The 24,895-nt window shown below is 50.4% G+C and overlaps 1 protein-coding gene across 7 annotated transcripts in view; it reads left to right on the plus strand.

The window, feature by feature from the left end:
* Positions 1-24,895, plus strand: part of LDB3 (LIM domain binding 3) — a 64,017-nt gene that overhangs the window by 33,467 nt on the left and 5,655 nt on the right. For 4 of the 7 annotated variants that reach the window (XM_040485626.1, XM_040485625.1, XM_040485627.1 and 1 more), the window contains 6 exons: positions 3,734-3,916; positions 7,212-7,354; positions 13,735-14,155; positions 15,812-15,992; positions 16,632-16,752; positions 22,278-22,393. In XM_040485626.1, the coding sequence (XP_040341560.1) occupies positions 3,734-3,916; positions 7,212-7,354; positions 13,735-14,155; positions 15,812-15,992; positions 16,632-16,752; positions 22,278-22,393 (1,165 nt within the window). The remainder of the gene's footprint in view (positions 1-3,733; positions 3,917-7,211; positions 7,355-13,734; positions 14,156-15,811; positions 15,993-16,631; positions 16,753-22,277; positions 22,394-24,895) is intronic. The other 3 variants (XM_040485629.1, XM_040485630.1, XM_040485631.1) reach the window with 1 other exon arrangement.

Genomic DNA, 24,895 nt, shown 5'->3' on the forward strand with positions numbered 1-24,895 from the left:
GAAGGCATTTGCGTGTTTGAGCTTCATGAGCAGTTAGGATTAGGACAAGGGCAGGTAGAGAAGGATGGACAGGTGCTCTAAGCAGAGAGGAAGGGTGCTGAGGAGAAGAAGGGGTGTCCCAGAACCCCAGGTTAATCATTTTGGCTGGAATGGAAGGAATGCAGAGGATGTTATGGTTTGTGGTCCAGAGCTGGGATGCCAGCCTCGGGGACTTTGTATTCTGAAGGCAACATGGAACTAGCAAAGGCTGTAAGGCCCCATTCACACTACAGTCTGTGGGGATCGCCATACACTGTTCTCGAGGGGTGTCATTAGCATAGACTCCAATGACAACAGGGCCCCTGGAGTTGTGCGGTGCAGTGGCCTCACTGCAGAGTGATATGGGCAGGGCTTCCCTGAGCACTAGCCATTAGGTTGCAAGATGGAATGCCAGCTAGGTAGGTGGCAGCGTGAGTCATTTCAAGACCAGCCCCCTGACTGGTGTTCTGCCCATCATGCAATCAACAGAGGTGTTCATATCCCATTTTCTTAACTAATACAAATAGCATCCTCACCTAAATAATGGCAACCACCCCCCAGCACGATCAATCACACCTCCACCATCACCCACAGTTCCAACCAGAGCCCATGACTGTAAAACCCAAGACCTGGCACCATCACCAAGACCATCCTCATCCTTGCCATACATATTGTCACCATCAATAAGAACATCAACCAAGTCCTGCCATTCTCTCCATCAAGAGCCATCGCAACAGAGCAGGGGCACGGGGTTGGCACGCTCTCCTTGATGCCGACCAGATTGAGGGAAGATGTGGGCTGATGGGGGTCTGTAGCCAGGCTGTGTTTTCCCTCTGGCCATACACTTCCCATGCAGCTGTGAGCATTTGAGTAAGTGTTGTTTGCTTTGGTTTTGCTTTGATATTTAAAGTGGATTATGATCGAGTCAGGAAGCGGCTGTCGAATCCTAGACCAGGCTGCAGTGATCTCATGGGCACTCTCTTTGGGACCGTAGCCAGGGCCAAGTAAGTTCCCTACTCTCCTTGGAGTTTTTGGGGGCCTGTGGAACTTCAGGCCAGAGCTGACCTGGACAAGAACCCAAGATCCTCAGGATTCCCTCAGTGCCATTCCTACTTCCCCTAGGCCCTGGCTGCTTTGTGTCTGTCAACAGTGGCCCTAAATAGGATGCTAGATCATGAATTTTCCTAGGGCTCACATCCCCCCCCCCCCGGCCCAACTCAGAATTCAGTGTTCATTTGGAGCTATGCCTGGGGAGAGCACCAAGTAAGCTGATCTGACAGAGAATTGGAGCAAAAGAGACAGGCAAAGCCGACTTTCTATTTGTCCTGCAGAGTATTTATTGTCTCTAGCCCAGATATTTTCATCACTCTTGTCTTGAGTGGTGTCCTCAGTTCCCAGAAGCCCACTAGAAGCATGCAACAGGGTCAGGGAGAACCAATAAAGGAGACCAGGTGTCCTGTGTCAGCCGGAGCCTTCCCAGGCAATGGCTTCCGGAAATCAGCTTCTTTCATGGAGGGTGGGTGAGTGGTCTCATGGCATTGCCGCAGGCCTGAAAGCTGGGCTTCCTGAGGCTTTCTGTCAGAACCACCGAGCTGTGAAAGGGCTGGACAGGACATGGCCAATGCTCTGTCTACCCTGAATGCTTCCCACACAGTCAATGGAGAAGAATGGCACTCCCTTTCATGGGACAGTCAACCTAAAGCCTCGCCGTGCCTCTGGTTCTCTTCCCCAACCCTTTCACACTGTTTCATGCCCTTCTCTGCCCGCGTGCCTCGCTGGATGGAAGAGAGAACTTCGGCAATGCTTTGGTAAACCGCTCATGGCCCACTTGCATGGCTACCTGGGACAGACCTCCGCAGCACCTTGCTACTCAAAGTGTGGTCTGCAGACCAGCAGCAGCAGCAGCAGCATCACCTGGGAACTTGTTAGACATGTAGACTCACAGCCTGCCCCAGACCTACTGAACTAGAAGCTGCATTTTAACAAGATTCCCAGGCGATTCATCTTCATACTGAAGACTGAATAGCCTTGTAGTGATTAGGGCTCACACCCTTCTCTGCCCCTTGGCAGCTGTGTGATGTTCAGCAGAGATTCAATCTCTCTAGACCTCAGGTTCTTCATCGGTAAAATGAGGATCATGATACCAAACGCTCAGGGAGGTTGAAAGGATCAAATGGAGTGATGCTTGTACAGTTGTTTGGCACAAGGCCTGGCATACAGTAAACACTCACAGAGGGAAGATTAGTATTTGAATTCTTTTCAAATAAGAGCGTGTTTTGTTGGGGAAAGCTTCTACTTGACTAGTCACAAGAAGAAATGTCTTTCTTCCTCCATCCGGGGCCACTTGAAGTACCCAGTAAGGCTTCAAATCCAAAGGCACCTCACTCAGATCCTTCTGTCACTGCCAATAAGTTCCAGGAGGTTGAGCGATTGATTTCTCTCAGTCTCCATTCTCTCGTCTATTAAGCAGAGTCAATAATCAGAGGGTTGTTGTGAGGAATTAAAGACATATACCTGGCACGTAGTATGAGTTCAATAAATGAATTACAGAGGACGGGCAAGGTCATTTCCACTCGCAGGCGCTGCATATCCTGCCGCTGTTGTAGCAAGTACAAATCTTAGTCCAAAGACCCCAATGAGCAAAGAATGTGCATTTCTTTGCTTGCCTATAATTTAAATTTTAGTCTCTGCCTTGCTTTGCAGATGGCAGAAATCTAATCCCATCACCCCAGGCTCTGATGCTCTTTTTTGCCTGGAGTATTTCTGGGGATGAAGCATTTACAGGATGTCAAGGGGTGGGGGTGGGGGTGGGGTTTGGGCACGTGGGCATTTGGTCCTTGGTCGTGGTCTGCCTGTGCTGCCATCTGCTGGGATATTCCCAACCCGTGAGGATACGCTGGTCTACACTGGAAGAGCTGTGACCTCTCTTGTTCCCAGTTACAAGGCTTCTAGGATGTGCAGGTACTCAGTACCATGTCCATGTCACCCTGGGGTATGGGAAGCCCTTGATGATGGCCTGGGGATCTTTGGCCTGTCTTGGGTCGGCCTGCCCCTTCATCATGGGCATGAGGGCCCCTGGGGTCCTGCTACTTCCCCAGGATTTATCCAGAACAGGGGCACAGCTACCTCTATTCTTGAATCCTTCGTTCCACATTGCCTCCTTTCTGGTTCAGATGACCTTGATCTTCCTGGCAGGTAGCTTTCATCCCTCTTCCAAATGCTTTCAGTGCCCTGGGTCCTCCACAGCCTAGGCCCTTGATGTGCAAATATCTTACCTCTGTTTTGTGCCTTGTATCATTCCTTCTCAGATGCAATGCATACTTCTAACTAAATGGGGAAGGGCAAAAGAAAAAGCAAAACAGGATGGGGGAGGAAATTTGGTTGATACTTCAATCTACTTTTCCACCACACTGTGTTTTTATAATATACACAGAGAAAGCAAAATTAGGAAGTCCACAAAAATGGTGGTGTGTGTGGAAACTCACCAGACTTGAGAATATTTTTGATGTTCTTGTGGCCCTCCAAGTGCTCTGAGCCCTTCCCTCTTGGGGTCCTGGGAGGCTCTTTCCCTGAGGCTGGAAACACGCCTACCGGAAGATCATGCTCATTTTACAGAATGGATGGTGATTTCCACCCAGCCTGCCTCTGCTGCAGCCACCATCCCCATACAGAGGATCCCCTTGACCTGTTGTCTTTTTCGGTCCCGCCTCATCAGCACCCCTATTGAGCATGCTCCAGTGTGCACCAGCCAGGCCACCACCCCGCTGCTGCCCGCTTCTGCCCAGCTGCCTGCTGCTGCCCCTCCCAGTGCGGCCTCACCACCCTTGACCGCAGCCACTGCCCATGCTGCCACCGCCTCTGCTGTAGCCCCTGCCTCAAGCCCTGCGGACAGTCCAAGGTAACGGGCCCACAGGTGCCGACCCTGACCTCAGGGAAGGGAGGCAGGAAAGTCCTCAACCTGGGCCCACCTGTTGGCAACTGTATCCAGCCCTCAGAAAAGTCCGTGCAAGGTGGTTAGGACCCCGGGGTCCTTGGAAAGCCAAACCTAGCACTGCCTGGTGCTGAGAGTGAAGGGGAGACTGGGAGTCACCGCAGGGGAGCACACTATGTGCAGTGCAGCACAGAGACTGGAATGCGCTGCCTGGCCCCCTAGTGCCTCTCTCTGTCTCTCTGTCTCTCTGTCTGTCTGTCTGTCTCTCTCTCTCTCTCTCTCTCACACACACACACACACACACACACACGCATGCACGCGTGCAATTAGATAACAAAGAGAGACTTTGTGCACAGTCATTGTTCCTGGAACTAGAATAAGGGGGAGAATGAAAATTGTCCTTGTGGTCCGGGGAAGTCAAGACAGGCTCTCTGGAGGAGGGAGCAGATGTAGCATTGACCTTGGTAGGTAAGGTAGATCAGATTTGGGCAGATATTTAGCACTAACTTGCCCTCTTCCTTTACCCTCTCTTCTCTTGATGGAGAGCAGGCTAACTCCAGAGGCACCCGATGTCATGGGATGTAACTCTCTGCTCCACCGCTTACTGTCTGTAATCTACAGAAAGTGACTTAATTTCTCTGAAGCTAGGTTTCTCATCTGCTAAGATATTTAATGCAACATCTATTTTTTTAGGGTTGGGACAGAAAAAGTGTACATAAATCACCTAGCATATAGAATTCTCTCGAGTATTATGAGTTACTGCATTTCAACCTGACCTCCTGGATACCCAGCAAAGGCAGGGCTGGGGATGGCGGGAGTGGGTGGGTGGGGGTTGCAGTTTGCAAAGGATGCAGGGAGGTGTGGGGAGGTGCAGGGGGCAGGCTGGATGAGTCATTCTGGAATGGCTAGGAAGTGTAATAGCTGGACGGGCCCAGCTCTTTCTGGGCTTCATGGAGCTGTCAAGTTGGTGTTTGAGGTAACAGCCAGCTTTCTCAGTTTCCCATGCTCCCCTCCCAGGGTTTTGCTGGAAAGGACATGCTTCTCTGGATCAGGGTTCATAAGTCCCTGGCACAGCCTGAGACAGGATAAAGGGTGGGCACAGTGGCCTGCAGACCTGTGTGCTGCACCTTTACCCCCAGGCTTCACAAGGACCTAGGTGGTGCCAAGCCCAGCCTTTGCCCAGCCCAGCTCAAGCCTCAAGGGTAAGCCCAGTCTGGGCCTCCGGGGGTTGTTTTATTCCAGCTTCCTGGGGTCACTTAGCAAGTTGCTCCCCCTCTACACATCAGGACCTCTTCAGCTAAGGGCACCAAGAAGAAACTTTGAAGAGGGTAAGAAACGTCCCTGTTGTTAAGTGGGAAGATGCCTCCCCAGTTGGATGGAGAAGCTCTAGATGCTGGGGCCCTGCTTAAGGACAAGCTCCAGCACTATGCTTCAGGCCTCAGTGTCCTCAGTGGCCTGGGGCCCTCAGGACTCCCTCAACAGGGCAAACCCTTCTTCCTCGGCCTTGCAAAGGGAGATGAGGCCTGGGTGGAGGTTGGAGAGATACCTGGAGGGCTCCCAGCATCAGGCTGGAGCAGAAGGAACCCAGGGACCACACCAGCTACCTCCCTATCTTACACAAGGCTGGGATGGAGCTAGAGGAAGCCAGTGGGGGGCAAATGGACACCTTAGCCTTTCTTGGCATGGCCTCAGAGTCCTTGCTAGATGTCATAAGCCTCTGATTCCTCCCCTAACACCAACCCTGGACACAGGACCTGTAGCTCCTGGGCTGCTGGGAAATCTTCTTCCACTGGTGGGAGAGTCTGGCTAAGCCCCACTGACCCTCAGCCCTCTCCCACCGCAGTGGAAGCTGGGCACCCCTTCGACACTGCCTCTTTCTCCTCCATTGAGGCCCCTGCTCCACTGTGGTTTATCAGAGAAGCAGACAGGCCCAGGGAGGGGAGACAATGGCTTCACCCAACCAGAAACATGATAACTTGGCCCGGTAAGTCTGCACACCCCCTAGGTCTGGGATACTGGCTGTCTGAGGCTCATTCTACCTCCATACTGTCTGAGCAGCACTACACACCCTTCTGAATCCACTAAGGAGCTTGGCAGTGGGTCCTTAGCTCCGGGCCACCCCCTCCCAGAGCTCCGGAGAAGAAATTACTTCCTTATCCTATGACTCTTCCCAGCACTTGGGCCCGTGGGGAACAGTTGGAAAGAAGGCAGGAAGCCTTGGACTGGGAGAGGATGGTATATTATCAGAGGCTCACTTCTCTAGCATCCCCATCAATGACCCATTTGCCCTGGGTGTGGACATGTGGTCCCCAACGGGATCTGAACGATGCAGGGAGAAGCCAAAGGTGTATTCAATAAGGTGTTCTTTAGCTTTAAATGAAAAAAGGTGGGGAGTTGTTCACTGACAACGAAATTGGGAAACACTGAATAAGACAAAGTCAAACATGCCCCTTAACTCCAGTTCCTGGAGCCTTTAGTTCTCCAAGGGAAAAGGCCAAGTACGGCATTTCCTGAGGGCAACGAACTGGGACACTTTCACTCTATCACTTTGGTCCCATGGTCCCTGGGTCACAAGTGGGAAAAGACTTTAAGACCAAGAGGCAGCTTACTCAGTGGGGAGAGGGCAACAGGAATGCTGTGCAAAGGAGAAGCCTGTGTGTGTGTGTGTGTGTGTGTGTGTGTGTGTGTGTGTGTGTGTGTACATACTGGGGGGCTGGTCTCCTGGCTTCCCATGAGACCTCTCTGGAGCACTCTTACCCAGAAACCTGAGATTTGGCGGCTCCTTCCAGCACCAGCAGAAAGGGGAATGAAGAGGCCAGTGGTCTGAGGCTGTGAAGTGCCCCAGGAGGTCAGAAGGTTGAGGGAGAAGGGTAGTTCTGACCTCCTCCATCTGTCTCCTCTCTCCTGCGTCTGCCCCTCCAACCCCAGCCTCACCCTGGTAGTCTCTCTACAGGAAGTGAAGGGTTTCCTGTCTGTCTTCCTGTCTGGCTGGTGGTTTTCCTCCCTCTTTCCTAAGGTGGTGACACCAGCAATGGGCCATATGGCTCTAACCAGCCTCACGAAGACTCAGCCCCCAAGGAGCAGCTTCCTCCCCTCTAAGACCCCCACAGTCTTTCCTTCACAGCCTCTGGCAAATCCCCAGCATTTCTGTCAGGTTTCCTCCTCACAGAGGCTCCTGAAGACCAGGCTGCCATGGTTGCAGGCCCCAGGGCCTGGGTGGGGCTGTCCTTCTAGCTGCTAACTCCTCCCCCCTTGGTTCCAGGCCCCAGGCCTCTGCCTACAGTCCCGCCAAGGCGACCTCTCCGGCACCTGCCACTCATACATACAGTGAGGCCCCAGCTGCCCCTGCGCCCAAGCCCCGAGTTGTCACCACCGCCAGCATCCGGCCTTCTGTCTACCAGCCAGGTGAGAGGCAGATTGGAGGGGAAGCTGTTAGGCTGGACGTGGCTTCTAGGCCACATCCCAAGAAGGATGGTGGCCAGCGAGGTCCTGCTAATGAGGCTCAGCCCTTCTTCCCCCAAATGTGGGCCAGCATCCTATGGAGCCTACCTCTGGCCCTGGGGAGACAGGTGAGCAGTACCAGCCAGGGGTGGAGCCTCCCGGCTCTTAGGCAGATAAGGTTCCTGGCTGGGGATTTCCAGGCTCAAGGTAAAGGATGAGAGGGTTTAGAGGGAAGGAGTTTGTTTCCCCAAGAGTCTGGGTCTAGCTCAAGCTGGAAGACAGGCAGCTATAACGAAAATGCCATGGGCTTTGGCCAGTGACCCCGGGCAGGCTGTTCATTCTGTCTGGTCTTTGGGTTCCTCAGCTGAGGCAGGACAATGGAGGCTCAGAGAGCACACATAATAAGCAACAAAATGGTCTCCTGGTGGCTGAGCTCCCTTGACTGTCTGTTCCATTGCTCTGGTCCCCATTCTCATCACTGCCCAGGGCCGCTTCACAGGGATGAGGACTCAGTCCCACTTCCCTCTTTCCTCAGCAAAGTTTGGCCTGCTCCCCAGAGCCCGAGGGCAATTCTCAGTCTGGCTTGCACCTCAGTTTCCCCTGCCTGCCCCTGCTGAGTGAACCTGAGGGCTCCTTAGCTAATTTCCCAGGTTGGGGGAGGGTCCTGTGTGCCCTGGTCTATAGGATGTGCCCACAGGAGGGCTCTGGGCAACTACAGCCATCCTTCCCACTGGATTCTGACTCTGAACTCCAGGAGGGCTGACATCACCATCCTTCCCACTGGATTCTGACTCTGAACTCCAGGAGGGCAGGGTGGTGGCAGATTTTCTTCACTGTATCCCCAGCACCTGACTCAGGCCCGACACAGAGGAGGTGCTCAGCAAAGGTAGTGAATGAAGGAATAAATGAATGAATGAATGAACACTGGCGAGGAACTCCAGTTGGGGGTGAGAAATGGAGAGGGAGAGGCTGTGAACTGTGCACTCTGGTGGTTGAACACACGGGGTAATGGATCACAAGGGTTCCCAGAGTGGTACCCTGGTGCAAGTTCCATGGGTGGGTGAGATAGGGTTTTAGGTGGGCACACGCTTCTCATTTAAAGCATTGTACTTCCAACATATTTCTCTGTACAGCCATCTTGAATACAGCAACAATGACATTTTCCACTTGCAGTAGTATACAAACTGTTCTCTGCCCTGCTCTCAAATCGTTACACACACAACCATCTTCACATATGGTAAAAGGGATGGAGTGAGGAAGCCAATGACCTGTTAGGGAAGCAGGTAGCTAACTCTAAGGGAACAGGGAGGGGGCTCCTGTGTGTCCTGCAAGAGACGGGGAGTTGGTCCAGCAGTCATGAGGTAGAGGAACAGCAAAGTCTGGACTCAGGAGCATATCCTGTTAAGGAAAATGAGAGACTCCAGAGAGGATCCTCAATGAAGCCGGAGAGCTGGGGAGGTAAGACAGAGAGTGAGCGGGAAGGGCCCTGCTTTGGGGAGCTTGACTTGATGCGCAGGGCCGAGGAGCCCTCATCAGCCTTCCGGTTAGAAAGCCCAGTCTGACGGCGGCGGTGGTAGAAACAACTTGGGCATCAGGCACGTTCCTGTGCGGTGGGGGGCTGCTCTGAAGTCAAAGCGCTTCATCTCCGCAGCCTGGGTTTCCCGCTCTGAAAACGAGCGCGAAACTATGTAGACCTCCTGTTCTGGGGAAGAAATGAAGGGTACTTGACCCACAGGAGGTGCCCTTCCCTGTCCTTTCAGAGGCAGGGACACACAGTTCTGAAGTTAAAAATCCACAGGGTTAGAGAGCAAGTCGGAGCTGGTTGCAATGGTGAAAAATCTCCGAGGGAGCTGGAGGACGCGGTGCCCTGCGGGGACGGGGACCACCGGAGGGAGGGTGGAGAGTTGTTTGGGTTAAGCCGCGGCGGGTGGAGGTGCGGCTCGGTCCCGGCGCAAGAAGCGCATTTCCGTCCCTGCCCAGTCCGGGCTCCCTTCCCAGGCGGGTCCTCCCGAGCACCTTCCGGGGCGGACCCCGGGCTTCGGCGCTCCCGCCCCGGCCGCCGGCTCTCCTCCGCAGGCCCGCCAGGGGGCGGCAGGGCTCCGGGGGCGCGCGCTGCCTGGGCGCGCCCGGCGCCCCTCTCTTCGCTCCAGGGCTGGGGCCCAGGCGGGCGAGACGGGCCGGAGCCCCGGGGCGGCGGGCCTCCCTCCGCGGCGTTCCCAGGCGGTGCAGACGTTAACTCATGCCTGCCCGCAGGGAAGGGAGAGGCCGGGCGGCTGGCAGGAGGCCCGGGGAGAAGCGGGGAGAGCGGGCCCGAGCCGCTCCCGTCCTTCGCCGACCTCGGTCCGGCCGCAGCTCGGGGCTCCTGCGGGCCGAGGGTGGCGTTCGCAGCCCGGGTCTTATCGCTGGCGCCGGGGCTGGGCGGCCGCTCCCCAGGAGCACCTGGGGTCGAGGAGGCTGCCGGGCGGGCCTCACCGTGGGCGGAGGGGCCCCGCGCGGGCCGGGGGAGGCCATGTCGGCCCGCGGGCCGGGCGGGGGCCGGCGCTCGCGGGGAGCCAGGCCCGACCTGGAATGAGTCAGAAATCACCTTGTTTAATTACACATTCCCGAGGCCGCCGAGTGCGATAGGGGCCTTTTGAACTTGCCAATTAGAGGTGAAATATCACCTTCTAATTTAGATGGGCTTAATTCCGTCAAGCAGAAATAGCAACAGCCCCGGGCTCGGAGATGGGATATCAAGTCTCTCTCCTGGCACGTCTGGGGTGACGCGACCAGCCAGGAGGAAGGGCGCAGAGGGAAGGGGACTGTGAAGCAGCTGCTGCTCGCGCTCTCACCCTCACCCCACTGGAATGGGGGGACGCGATGTGGAGGGGGAAGCTGCCGGCCCGAGCCTGGGCGGGGGGGAAGGGAAGGTCCCTAGCTCTGGGTGGGCGTATATCTGAGCAAGGGAGCGGCCCACCGGGGTCCAGACTCTGGCGTGCCTCTGACCTGAGGAGACTTTCTTGGGGGTTTAGAAAAGGAGGCTGGATCTGGGAGTCTGGGAGGCCTACCGGGGGGGGGGGGGGGGGGGAGAGAACGTCTGGCAGGCGGAGGGAAGCAGGAAAAGTGGGCAAGGGCCCGATTTGGAAGGGGCGTGCTAAAGCCTGTTTTGCTGCCCAGGGGGTGGTTAAGCAGGGAATCTGGAGTTGAGTCCAACTGCCCAAGATCCAGTTTGAGATAGGTAGTTCACTAGCTCCCTAACTTTGCCGTAATCACTTAGGCTCACCAAGCTTCATTCCCCATCTGTAAAATGGACTAGAAAATATCTGTCTCCTTGGATTGCAGTATTACATGCAGTAGTGCAGGTAAAGGGCCTGGCATGTGGAAGCAGTCAGTACTTGGTAGCTGCTGTTCTGTTGAGGGCGGCACTGCCCAATGAAAAGAAATCTTCTTGTTAGCCACATTTTTAATAAAGGAAAAGGAAGCAGGTGAAATCAGTTTTAACATATTTTATGTAACTCAGTATATTCAAAGCATCATTTCAATATATACTCAATATAAAATTATTGAGATACTTTATATCCTTCGCTTGTACTAAGCCCTGAAATCTGGTGTGTATTTTATGTTCTTGGCACTTCTCAATTTGGACTAGCCTCATTTCAAGTGATTAGTAGCCACATAGGGCTGTGCAGTGGCACAGGATTAGGGCTTTGTTTTTAATCCTTTTAGCAGAGATCCCACACTTTACAAAAAAGAGAGAGGAGTGGGGAACAAAATCTTGCACAGAACCCCATTATATATACTAGAGAGGAATGACTCTGCTCTGAAGTTCTTCTAGATCACCTCTCCCCACACCCCCTCCCTGGTGGTGTTCCCCTCATCACCCCTGCCCCCAGCACTTTGAGACCCTCTTGCTCTGAGCACTTGGCTGTTATGCAAGGTTGTTAGAGAGGATGACAGCATTTCAAATTTGGGCTTCACAACTGTTGTTCCAGTAGGTCCTCACCACTCCCTTTGAGGCAGGTAGGAACATCATACATTCCACCACAGGTGAGTAGACTCAGTCCCAGGTTATCTGATTACAGGGTGTCACATCTCCCACCCCCACCCCCAGCATCCTGTGGTCTCCCTGGACAGGTTCCCCTAGGTGACCATCAGGCAGTTCATCCAGACCCTGAGACCCAGGAAGCATCATCCTCACCATCCTCACTAATGTGAAATGATGCATACACTGTGCCCAGCACTAGGCTAAGCACTTTATATTTCTTGTCTTCTTTAATCCTCCTGTAAGGTACTAAGAATTATTAATGCCATTTTAAAAAAAGAAAATTCAGGGGGCGCCTGGGTGGCGTCAAACTTCAGCTCAGGTCATGATCTCGCAGTCTGTGAGTTCGAGCCCCGCCTCGGACTCTGTGCTGACGGCTCGGAGCCTGGAGTCTGCTTTGGATTCTGTGTCTCCCTCTCTCTCTGCCCCTCCCCTGCTCATGCTCTGTCTCTCTCTCTGTCAAAAATAAAAATAAACATTAAAAAAAAATTAAAAAAAAAAAAAAGAAAATTCAGGCCCAGAGACGTTAAGGAACTTGCCCAAGGACACACAGCCAGGATGCAGTAGTGCTGGGACCTGAACCTAGGGCTCTTGATGGTTGTGCTACATGTCAGAGCATGGGACCTCCTCCAGGTGGATAGTTCCTCCTCAATGACACGGTACACCAAGATTTTCTGGAAATCAGACTCCTATTCTTTACAGAGGCAGTTTGGGGTAATAGAATGGTTTTGGAGACTCACTCTGCCACTTACTGGCTCTGTCTGAGCCTCAGTGACCTCAACTGTCAAGGGAACTAACCCAGGTGACTTGCTATGTGCCAAGCCTATTCCCTTAATAAGTGGGAAGAAGATTGATTCCTCATGGAAAGAGTTTTACCTTTAGAAGCCAGCATCACTCCCAGGATGGTTCCAGGGCAGGGCTGTGGATGATTTTACCCCTTTACCTTTCAATAACGTAGGCCTGATCCCTACCCACCCACAGCACAGGGGTTCCCATGTTACCCTGCTCTGAAGGGCCAGTCATCTGGGAGCAGAAGGTAGAGTTGGAGCAGCAGGCCCCCAGGGTGGTCCAGGAGAACTAGGTGGGAGAGATCAGAGGCCAGGTGGGGAACTTTAGCCCTGAGCAAGACCTTCCTTTCCAGGCTAGCGACTGATGGGGGCTGCCTCAGCACCCCTCACTATAGTCCATCCACCTAGGCAGGCTCAGGAATGGAGGGAGGCTGCCCCAACATGTTTCCCAGGATAGGAGGAATGAGGCCTTTTTCCAGAGGCTCAGACTGTGAGCTGAGGTGAGGCTTCTGGAACCTCCCTGGCTGGAAGAGGAAGCTGGCTGGAATATGTGTGCAGGCTCCACAGCAGAGGCAGCAAACCTGAGAGATCTGGGTTTTGAGGGCCCAGGCCTCAGAGGGCCTCTGGTGAGCAGCTGCAGTGCTCTTTGGTGTTGTCACCCCAAAAGCGTGTTCAGCTCTCAGGGAGCAGGAAGAGGGGGTTCCAGAACTGAGGCAGTACATTCTTGATCTGCACTCTGACTTCCATGGTAATTTCTGCACAGCCACTCAGACATTCTCAGTTTCCACTAAAGTGATGTGGGAGAGCATGGGTGTCCCAGAGGCAGCCACAGACTGGGGTGAGCTGTCCCCCCGACGTCTCTGCCCAGGCTTCCTCTGTGCGGTTCTCTTAAGACCCCCAACCCCCACCCCAATCAAACCAAGGTGAAATGTCCCCCCAGTACAAATCAAGCCAAACTCTTTTTCAAGAAAACAATTGCAGCTGAACATGAAACCTGAACCTGAAAACCCAACTGCCCTGTCATCAGCTCTGTCCCCAAGGCTGGACTAGGTCCAGGTTCAGCAAACACATTTGAGGCATGTCAGATGTCAAATCGCTGGTCAGAGTGCAACCAAAAGCATCTTCCAGGCAAGGCCAAGCCGACCCGCTCCCACCCTCTTCCTGGCCCAGAGGACCCAAATATGAGGCTTGCCTGGCACCCCCGCCCCCCTTTCCCTGTCTTCTGCAGGCTTCTGGCAGCCAAGGCCTGGCCGAGCCCCACCCCACACAGCTGCAGATATTTATAGCTATGTCCCTTTCCCAGCCCTGTCCCAGCTCCCGAGGGCTCTGCTCTGGCTGTTCTCTATCTCCCTTGGCTCCCTGCTGCAAAATCAAATCTGGGGCATCAAGAAGTTCAGGAACGTGTCTTCCATAGGAATTGGAATTGTACTGCTCTGATATTAAGCCACCTTCTACAGTTTTCTGACGGTGGGGGCGGGGGAAGTTGGGGGAAATGAATTCCTGATACATTTTCTTTGGCTGTTTTTGCCTTGCAGCGCCCGCATCTACCTACAGCCCATCCCCAGGGGCCAATTACAGTCCAGCTCCCTACACCCCCTCACCTACCCCTGCCTACACCCCCTCGCCCGCCCCCACCTACTCCCCTTCCCCGGCACCAACCTATACCCCCTCGCCAGCCCCAAGCTATAACCCTGCATCCTCAGTGACCTACAGCGGGGGCCCTGCGGAGTCTGGCAGCCGCCCACCGTGGGTGACAGATGACAGCTTCTCTCAGAAGTTTGCCCCTGGCAGGAGCACCACCTCCATCAGCAAGCAGACCCTGCCCCGAGGGGCCCCTGCCTACACCCCAGCAGGGCCCCAGGTGTCCCCCCTGGCCAGGGGCATCGTTCAGCGGGCTGAACGCTTCCCAGCCAGCAGCCGGACTCCGCTCTGTGGCCACTGCAACAACGTCATCAGGTATGGTCCAGCCTTGGCCGTGAGCTGGGGTGCTAGAAGGGCAGTGGGGAGGCTCGCCCACTCTCTGAGCCTTGGGGGGGGTGACAGGGGGAGGGAGGGCAGGTATAGGAAGAAGGCTGCGGGGCAGCCTCGGGTACCTCTGGCTTGCCACCTAGTCTGACCCCCTTTGAGCTTTAGCTTCCATACCTGTGTGACACCCACATCCCTGGGGAGTCAGGAGAATTCCATGAGGTAAGTGAGTGAAGCTCCCAGCGCAGTGCCTGGTGCCAGGACCTCTCCCTTGGGCTAAGGCCGGGTTCTGGGAATTGTTGGTCTTGTTGTCAGTAGGTTTATAGGGCATGTTGCAAGCTGGCTGACAGTGCTAGTTTTGACCCAGCTTTCCTTCAGGGTTGCTTCTGGGTCTTTCCACAGACAGGCCTGTGCTGCTCAGGGCTTTGGTGGGCATCTACTACACTAAAAGGAAAACAAGTCATTTCATGGACCATAGGTGATACTTGTTGGAACATAGTGTGTTTATAGTATGTGTGTGTTTGGGAGGTAAGCTTATATATGTGATAAATACATTTTTATTTAAAAATAAAGTAACACAGAAAAAGGAAAAAGAAAGAAACAAAGTACACTTGCTCACTAGAGAAGAATTAGAAAATTCAGAGAAGTGGGCCATGTGGGTGGCTCTGTCGCTTAAGTATCCAACTTCGGCCCAGGTCACGATCTCATGATTCTTGAGTTCAAGCCTCGCATCAGGCTTTGTGCTGACCCCGCGGGGCCTGCTTGGGATTCTCTCTCTCTCCCTCTCTCTCTCTGCCCCTCCCCAACTTGTGCTGTCTCTCTTTCAAAATAAATAAATAAACTGAAAGATTAAAAAAAAAATTCAGGGGGCACCTGGGTGGCTCAGTCAGTTGAGCGTCTGACTTCAGCTCAGGTCATGATCTCACGGTCTGTGAGTTCGAGCCCCGCATCGGGCTCTGTGCTGACAGCTCAGAGCCTGGAGCCTGTTTCAGATTCTGTCTCCTCTCTCTCTGCCCCTCCCCCGCTCATGCTCTGTCTCTCTCTCTCTCTCTCTCTCTGTCAAAAATAAATAAACATAAAAAGATTTTTTTTTTAATTCAAAAAAGTAAAAATTTAAATTTAAAGCATTTCCTTGTAGTCCCACTGCTCCGACTGCTAATCTGGAACTAGGCAACGCAGGCTCATATACTGGGTCTACTGTACTGGCCTTGAACAACTTACTTCACCTCTCTGTGCCTCAGTTTCCTTATCTGAAAATGGGTACTCTAATTCTACTTCTTAGGATTGTTGTAAGAACTAAATAAGTCAATAAATGCACATTTCCTCTTAGGTAGTGCCACAGAGTCAGCGCTCAATAAACTTCCACCATTGACGTGGTCATCTTTGCTCTTCGTATTATAATTATCAGGCGTCAACTGAATGGATATTCTACAGTATGCTTCCCTGGTCCCCTACTTGCAGATATTTGAGCCGCTTTCCCCTTTCTCTTTATTGTAATTGATGCAACAACGAATATCTTCTTGCATAGAGCTTTCTCTGAATTTCACATTAGTTCGTTAGAACAGTCACAAAAGTCAGGGTTATGGGGTCACAGCATGAATACTGTTGGGGGGGTCTCAAGCTTGGTGCTGTTCTCTGCTTCTCCAGGGGCCCCTTTCTGGTAGCCATGGGCCGTTCCTGGCACCCGGAGGAGTTTAACTGTGCCTACTGCAAGACCTCCCTGGCGGACGTGTGCTTCGTGGAGGAGCAGAGCAACGTTTACTGCGAGCGCTGTTATGAGCAGTTCTTTGCCCCAGTCTGTGCCAAATGCAACACGAAAATCATGGGGGTAAGTGGGCAGCATCCCTCTCCTCTGACCCTGTATTTTCCCCACCAGTCTCTTCCCATCCCCAGGATTGTGGGGTCCCCTTAGGAAGCCAAGAAGGGGCTGCTAACAGAGAGAGAACAACTCTCTTTCTATCCCTACAAGAGAGTTGGTTTGCCACCAAGGGACTGGGGAGCAAATGAACTTGAAGGGAGAGATGGTTACATGCCCCGGGCCACACAGCTTGAAGCGTCGGCAGAGCTTCTGCAAAACAAGTTATCACTTCATAGACTGACCTTGCCATGCACCCACATATGGCCTTGACCACCCCCCCCTCCATGCTCCTTTGGGAAAATGGCAGCCATAAGCAGTACTTCCTCACCAGCTTTGATGGGAGGGTTAAGAATCACAGCTTAGGTAACCACCTTCCAGATGATTCTGACACAGAACCTGGTACCCAGCAAGTGCTGCATGAGCAGGAACTCCTCTGCCACTGCCCTCACCCCTCCACTCCCAGGCCTTTCCTGAGCATGTCCAAGGCCCACTTAGTCCTGCTCCTCTTTGGGATGCTCCAGCAGTAGCCAGGGCCTGGTGAGGGAGAGCAGGCCCAGCTTCCTCTCTCCCCGGGAGCTTTCTGACCTGAGCTGAGGCTCTTTCCCCCAGGAAGTGATGCATGCCCTGAGACAGACATGGCACACCACCTGCTTTGTCTGCGCAGCCTGCAAAAAGCCCTTTGGGAATAGCCTCTTCCACATGGAAGATGGGGAGCCCTACTGCGAGAAAGGTAGGACCACTGTGCTGCGGGGAGGCCTGGTGGTGTGGGAGAATGGGGCAGGTACGGGGAACTCCTGCCTTTGTCTGTTCACATGGGACCATCAGGAGGCTCCAAATGGCAGAATCATGGTTTTCTGGGAGTCGGGTCTATAGCTTCTTTTTTCCCCCCCACATTCAATCTTTGCTCCCTTCCCTGCACCAAATATGTGGATCACAGGTGGCATCTTGTAACCACTTGGGAACCCTTCAGATGATTTTGATCTGGAGACCACAAGGTCGAGTCTGAAAAGGCTTTGGCTCTGGACTTCGAATTAGGTTCTGTCCCAGGTTCCACCTTGGACGGGCTTTGTAACCCTGAGTGAGTTATTAAACTTCTCTGAGCCTCACTTTCCCCATCTGTAAAAAGGGGGCATATGAACACCCGCCTCATGAGTTGTAGTGAGGATTTAACCTGAGAAAGTGTGTAAAGCATCAAACACGTGAAAGCCCCTTTCCCTGCCCCTCTCATGTTCTTCCAGAGTCCTATGATCTCCCTGTCTGAATTCAGAGTTTCTCTTTTCCCCAAATGTTACATTTTACCTTAAACTTGGAGTAAAGTATTGTAAATTCTGAAGACAAAGCACTCTACTAGAGATTTGCTGTCCTGGCTAATCAGCCACTCACTCACTCACTCATTTATGCATAGCCTGCCTTTTTCAGAAGAGGGTTTGAGGCAGGTTCCAACAAAGGTAACGTGGACATGAAGGTTAATACAACAGAACTAGAAAATCGACACCAAGCAGAAAAGGGAAAAGCAAGCAGGCTGATTGTGAAGAATAACAGAGCAACAGTGACTGGGCAGCCAATTTGAGGGCAGAAAGAGAAACACAGTAAGTTAGTTTACTTTAAAATCAGAAAGGAGAAAACATTCCAGTTCCTCAAGGGGAAAAGCAAAGTAGACTAAAACTATTTTCCCCTGACAATAAGTTAGAAAAGAAATTTCCTGGGTTCTTGTATACTGGCAAGTTCTCTTTCTAGCTCTTATTAATTGAATGACTTAGTTACTGAGTCATTCTGTGCCTCAGTTTCCATATCTGTAAAAGGGAACAGATAATGATGTCATTTCCTTTCTTATGAGTGCGTGGTGATAATTGTTAGATAATTAGTAGATAATGGATAAGTGTGCAGTTGTGTCAATACAAATTGCTATTATTCATTGGCTGAGAGCATTACAACTTCCATAATTTGTGTCTGAGGCTTGCAAAAGAACGACAGATTTCCACTATCACCACTGTCCCTCTCCATAGTAACCAGCCCCCACCCCCCGGCAAAAAAAAACCTGATGGACATTTGGGTTGCTTCCATTTTTTGGCTATTGTGAATAATGCTGCTATGAACATGGGTGTCCATAGATCCTGTTTTCTTGTTTTTTAAGTTTATTTCTTTATTTATTTTGAGAGAGAGAGAGAGAGAACGTGGGTGAGGGGCAGAGAGAGGGAGAGAGAGAATCCCAAGAAGGTCCTGTGCTGTCAATACAGAGCCTGATGTGGGGCTTGAACTCACAAGCCATGAGAAGTCGAGTCAGACGCTGAACGGACTGAGCCACCCAGGTGCCCCTAAAAGACACTGTTTTCAATTCTTTGGGGATATATACCCAGAGGTAGGATTGCTGGGTCATGTGGTATTTCATTTTCTGAGGCTTTCAGGAACTTTCATACTAGATGCACCCTTTTACAATCCCAACAGTGCACAGAGCTCCAATTTCACTCCATCTTTGCCTACACTTGCAAATTTTGCTGTGTTTTTTTGGTAGCTGCCATCCTAATGAGGGTGAGGTGGTATCTCTTGTCATCATTTTTATCAGCAACTTGGAAGAAGACACAGAAGGGAGAATGCCAGAATGATAGGATCTAGACTCAAAAAGATTTCATCAATTGCCATGATGAGCTGACACTTTTATATATGATACCTTGCACGTAAGTAAGAGAGGTAGGAAGGTCAGCCCTTCATGGAGGGGCCTGCCCTGGAGCAGTGACCCAGACTGGTGGGGTGTCACAACCACTTGGGAAACTTTAAAGATATAAAGAACACCTGGGTGGCTCAGTCGGTCAAGTGTCTGACTGTGGCTCAGGTCACGATCTCACGGTTCGTGGGTTCGAGCCCCGTGTTGGGCTCTGTGCTGACAGCTCAGAGCGTGGAGCCTGCTTCGGATTCTGTGTCTCCCTCTTTCCCTTCCCCTCCCCTGCTCATGCTCTTTCTCTCAAAAATAAACACTAAAAAAATTAAAAATTAAAAAAATAAAGGTACTAGAAAGATCAATTCTCAGACCTACAGATGCAGAATTTCATCACTCTCCCCCCACACAGATGATCCTATATTCAGTTAGGTTTGAGAATTGAGGTATGATCCCAAGACCAGCAGTATCAGGATCAGAGAAATGCAGATCTTCAGGTCTCGCCCCAGGTCTGCTGAATCAGAAACTCTGAAGGGTGGAGCCCAGTAATCTGTGTTTTAGTGAACACTCGAGATGATTCTGTTTGAGAACGACTGCTCTAGGAAAGCGCTAAGCCCTTTTTCAACAGAGAGCAACTGTGATTTGGTGGATGGAAACCCTTTTACAATAGCAATAAAATCCATTAAATACAGGGTATGAATTCATCTTGGGGCATAAGAAAGTAAGTCAAAGAAAATTATAAAGACCTAATAGGAGAAATAAAGTAAGAAATAAATAAATGAGGAGCTAGATTATGCTCCTGGTGGGAAAGACCCATGCACAAACTTACTTCCAATTATATTCTCATTGTTTTAGGATAAATGAGAAATATATTAACTTCAAAAAAATGTATTAGGGCCAAGACTTGTGCTACCAAATTTTAAAACAAAGTGGCAGGCACTTCTTAAGACCATACAGAATCAAATATAAAACAGAAAAACCGATCAGTAGGCAAGACTAGATGTTCCATTTTAAGAGCTTAATCTTAGGCTGCACAACAAGAAAAGGAACCAGTATTTAATAAGGTTTTCCGAACATTTCTTTTGTTTTTCCATTCATCATTTATCCATCAAGTATGTGCCATTTCCTATGAAAGACACTGTGCATTGGGAATGGGTCCTTGTCCTCAAAAACCTCAAGCAGATACATCATCATGTGATATGCCATAACATAAATGGATAGTCCAGCGATAATGATTGAATGGATGAATGAATGGATTGAGAAGGCAGGGAAGCCAAGAGAAGCCCCCCAGGAAGGTCATCTTGTCTTTCTTGGTTGAGGTAGAGGATGAAGGCTTCCCAGGAGGAAGGCCTGGCTCAAAGGATTGTAGAGATCCAAGGTAGACAAAGTGGGGATGGTTTTCCAAGCCCAGGGCCTGGTTCATACACAGGCATGATGAGGTAAAGGAGAGAGACAGAGCCCAGGGCATCTGGAGGCTGGGAGTAATGAGAGAGAAGTCAGAAGTGGGGGTGCAGGGCTGGCCCTCCCATGGAGATGGGGTAGCCTATGATCCTGTTTCTCACCCACACTAGTTCTTACAGAGCACAGAGTCAACTGTAAACTGTAACTTTGTAAAGGAAGCAAAATAATGTTTTCTTTGCTCTGGTGAGGTGATAGATTTCTGCCCACCAAACAAATTAAGAATCCTGTCAGAGATAGGATTAACAGACTGTGATATTTATAACGACATTTGCATGACAAACTGTAATTAAACCCCAAAGGGAAAACCATACATTGGAAAAAATACGCAAGAGATATTACTTATCAAAGCTCAATGGCAAATAGATAACTGAAGACCGCATAAAGTTGTGGAAAGAGAATGAACTTTGGAGTCCATCAGGCTCCTACTGCTTGTGTGCTGGAACCTCTATGGCCAGTTTCCTCGTCTTTAAAATGGGAATAATACTTCTTCACAGACCTGCTGTGAAGATTCACCAAGAAACTTAGGAAAGCACTAATATCGGACCGGTGCATAATAGACACTTGGATCACGTTTCCTTCCCTCCTTTTATCATTTATAAAGACATTCACAGTAAGAGCCACTATTTCTGAGTGTGCCAAGTACATTCACATGCATTATCTTATTTAATCTGTACAACCACTCCACAACTTAGGTACTGAAAGATGAGACACTGAGGAGTTGGGTGGTTTGTCCCAGGTATGAACAATTCCTGAATAGATCTGGGACTTGGGCTCAGTGCTTTCTTTCTTCAGAACCCAAGTTCATGGGGCGCCTGGGTGGCTCAGTCGGTTAAGGTTAAATGTCCAACTTTGGCTTAGGACATGATCTCGCGGTTCACGAGTTTGAGACCCACATCGGGTTCTGTACTGACAGCTCAGAGCCTAGAGGCCGCTTCAGATTCTGTGTCTCCCTCTCTCTCTGCCTCTTTACCGCTCGTACTCTGTCTCTCTCTCTCTCTCAAAACAAAAAGAACCCAAGTTCATAACACCCTGTGGCTCACTGCCTCTCCGCATGTGGCCTACAATGGCAAACAGGCTCACTGTCCCCAAGGAGAACTGAGCAGAAAAATGATAAAATGAAAAGCCAACTGTGGAGAGACAAGTGTACCTCTAGGGGAATGAAGGCTTTGTAAAAGGCATCTAACTTCTCTAAAAGAATCTGGAAGAGTTCTACAGTGAGTGCAGTGGAACAGCTGCCCCTGGGACCCAGACAGGCAGCTCCTGAGTTGGAGAAGGATGGGCCCACTGTGTCTCAGCTGTGTGACTCTGGTGAGCCTCAGTTTCCTCATCCACAGAACAAAACAAAACAAAAAATGATTATAGTTCCATCTCTGAGGGATGATTTTTGAAGATTAAGTTTATTCATTGACTTCATTCAACACGTATGTGTTGGGTATGGATTTGTGTGTCAAGCACTGTGTTGAGGGTGGAAAGAAAGCTAATACAAACTTATACATAGACCATGACATTGAGATACTAGTAAATAATACTATCTATGTGAGAATGCTTGGTAGGCTGCAAAGCATTATACAAATAACACTTGGTATTATTATCTCTTTGGCTGGGGTGGGGGATGGGGGCCATGTCTTAACATAGTAGTTCAAATATTGTTTCTAGTAGTGAAAATTCGTTATCAACACAAATGCCCAATGACAGAAGAATTTCCAACCAAAGAACATACTATAATTCCTAAAAATGTTAAGGGCTCTCCTTCTTCCAAACTAAGCATAGCTATTGGGAAATATGATTTTTTTTTTCTTTTTTGGGATTGGTTGGTTTAGGCTATAAAAGCTGACAGAGACAGAGGAGAAAATCACCCTGCAGAAAGTGAGTGACAGATCCAGAAAGTGTTTGCAAATCAAACCAGCCAAGAGTGGCAACTAAGCCTGAATCCATACAACACCACGACAAAGTATTGAAAAGGAAAGAAACCCAATCATGTAACTAAACATTTGTCTGCAGGATGACAAGTAACCAGTTCGGTTGTACCCACTGCCCCAGTTCAGTGATATGGGGTGTTCTCCTGGCATTGGGTCAGTGCGTCCAGGATGCTTCTCCCAGCCTGCCTGGATGCCAGGTCCTCACTCTGCCTTTCATTTCAGACTACGTCAATCTGTTCAGCACCAAGTGTCATGGCTGTGATTTCCCTGTGGAGGCTGGAGACAAGTTTATTGAAGCCCTGGGCCACACCTGGCATGACACCTGCTTCATCTGTGCGGTATGTTTTTAGCCTGGGGTTCTCACTTTCTGAGAAGGGGCAGGAGGGACCTAGTGGGGCCAGGTGACCAACCCTCTACACCCCTTTCAACTCTGGCCTTCTGATACTCTGGTCATTTTTAAAAGCTGGCAAGTACCGTGATGCCTTGATATGTCACAGTCAGGCAAAGTTTTATTACTAATAAGTATGCATAAAGCAATGTGGCTTTGTTACTCTCCATCTCATAAGGACAGCAGAGTGTCCTCCCAGGGTCTGTCAGACCAGCACCTGGCCTCACCAGCAGTGCTCTCAACAGTTGGGAGCAACGACGTGAGTTCGAGCCCCGTGTCAGGCTCTGTGCTGACAGCTCAGAGTCTGGAGCCTGCTCTGGATTCTGTGTCTCCCTCTCTTTCTGCCCCTCCCCTGCTCATGCTCTGTCTCTCTCTCTCCCTCAAAAATAAAGAAAGAAAGAAAGAAACAAATAAATAAAATACTTGGGAGCAGTGAATGATGCCTGGGTTAAAATAGAGATGGTTGGTTTCCTATGGTTATAAGATGTGTTAGATATGATGAAGTGATTTAAGGGTTTTCCCCCAAATTTTCGCCGTGAAACACCAGATTGTAGCTTGTTGACTCATCCTATGAAAAGCTGAGATAAGGCTTTTTTTGAGAGAATGTTTAGGAATTGGGGCTGAGTATCATTTTATTTTCCTAAATGGTCTTGTTCTTGATATGTAGTTGCCAGGAGATAAACCCTAGATTAACTATTAACCACGTGCCATTTATTTCTGCCAAACAGCCAGGTCATTTTTCCCATGGGATTGGCACTTTCCTTCCGAGGGCTTCAGGTTGGGGAGGAGACACAGCAAGAAGTCACCGACATTTAGACTCTGCCTTAGATTTAGGGAATATTCAGCCCTGAGAAAGTCCTGTCACGTGAGTCTGCAATTGCCTGAACTTTATTTGGGAAAATTAATGTGCTGCTACTACTTCCTTTTTTCTTTTCTTTTTTTTAAAACCAGAGCTGCCAAGGTAAAGTGTGGTAATGTATGAAATATCCATGCAGTTTAAACTTGAGCAATTTTTATAGACTGAGGAGATAGGACAACCCTCGCCATGAAGTTTACTGCAATGCGCTTCAGGTTTCCACGCCTCCATTCATGGGGTGCACTGTATTGACTCGGTGTGTTTGTTTGCTAGGGCAGCTGCAACAACATACCAAAATCTGATGGCTTCAACAGCTGAAATGTATTCTCTCACAGTTCCAGAGGCTAGAAATGCAAATTCAAGGGCCACGTTCTCTCTCCCGGCTTCTGGTGGTTGCCAGCAATCTCTGACGTTTCTTGATTACAGCTATGGAACTTCTGTCTCTGCCTCCATGGTCACACGGCCGCCTTCCTTCTGTGTGCCTGTGTCCTCACATGGCGTTCTCCTCTGCGTGTGTGTCTCTCTATACGCTTCTCGTTTTCTTATAAGGACACTGGTCATATTGGATTAAGGGCCCGCCTTACTCCAATATGACCTCATTTAACTTACATCTTAATTACATCTGCAAAGATCCTACTTCCAAATAAGGTCACCACTGTGTCCCTGCGCTGGGTAGATTTAAGGTACTGGAAGTAAGGACTTCAGCGTATGAATTTGGGGAAGGAAACACACAATTCAATCTAAACACTGATTTTCCAGCTTTTGGAATAGATTTTCTCCTTGCCTTTTAGGGTCCTTTAAATACACCAGGTCCTCCCCTCTGCAAAGGAGTAACAATGTGAATATATTGGCTTTTGGGTTGTCCCCTACAGAGCCATGGCTCAGCAAGGCACATAGAGCTGTCTGACCCTTATATTCAAGCCATGGCTTGTCTTATCCTAAGATGCTGCCTGCAAGTCTGGTTACCCAACTTCCAGAAGAATCCAAGTGACTTGGAGAAGGTCCAGGGCAGACAGTGGCACAGAAGGCCTATTCTCTGAGGGCAGGATAACAAGAGGTCTGTGTCACATGGAGGGGTGAGCATGGGTCTCCTCTCTCAAGCCCACTGTGTTTGGCTGAGGGTCACAGTGGCATAAATCCCAGAGAGAGACCAGAAGAAGCAGTAAAGCATGGGTTGTTCAGGTTGAGATTGCAAATAAATCCCAGTCAGGTGTGAGAGACCCATCGCAGTGCCCAAAGAATCCACCCAAAGAAGCCAGGCTCATCCTGTTCTTTGGAGAATCAGTGTGGTGAATCATTACATCTTCCTCCAAAGTGGTCCTGTGTGGCGCTCACTGCCCTGTTTAGATATATCGAAGTGAAGCACGGTTTTGGTTTTAAGTTTTGGAAAGCTATCTTTTGATTGGAAAACTGTGAGGGTCTTTTGTGGGGAGGGGGTCCTTTATCCACCACTTTATATTTCCAAATCAACTTTGATGAGCGTATATTTTCCTATAACTTAAAAAAAAAAACCTAGTAAGAAAAGAAGATCAAAAACTAGCTCTCCCAGCTGATATGCTGTTTTCCTATCAGTTAGATCTCAGGAGAGCACATAAC

Source organism: Herpailurus yagouaroundi, unplaced genomic scaffold (genome assembly GCF_014898765.1).
Source record: "Herpailurus yagouaroundi ecotype Mexico unplaced genomic scaffold, PumYag 163, whole genome shotgun sequence".
Taxonomy (NCBI): Eukaryota; Metazoa; Chordata; class Mammalia; order Carnivora; family Felidae; genus Herpailurus; species Herpailurus yagouaroundi.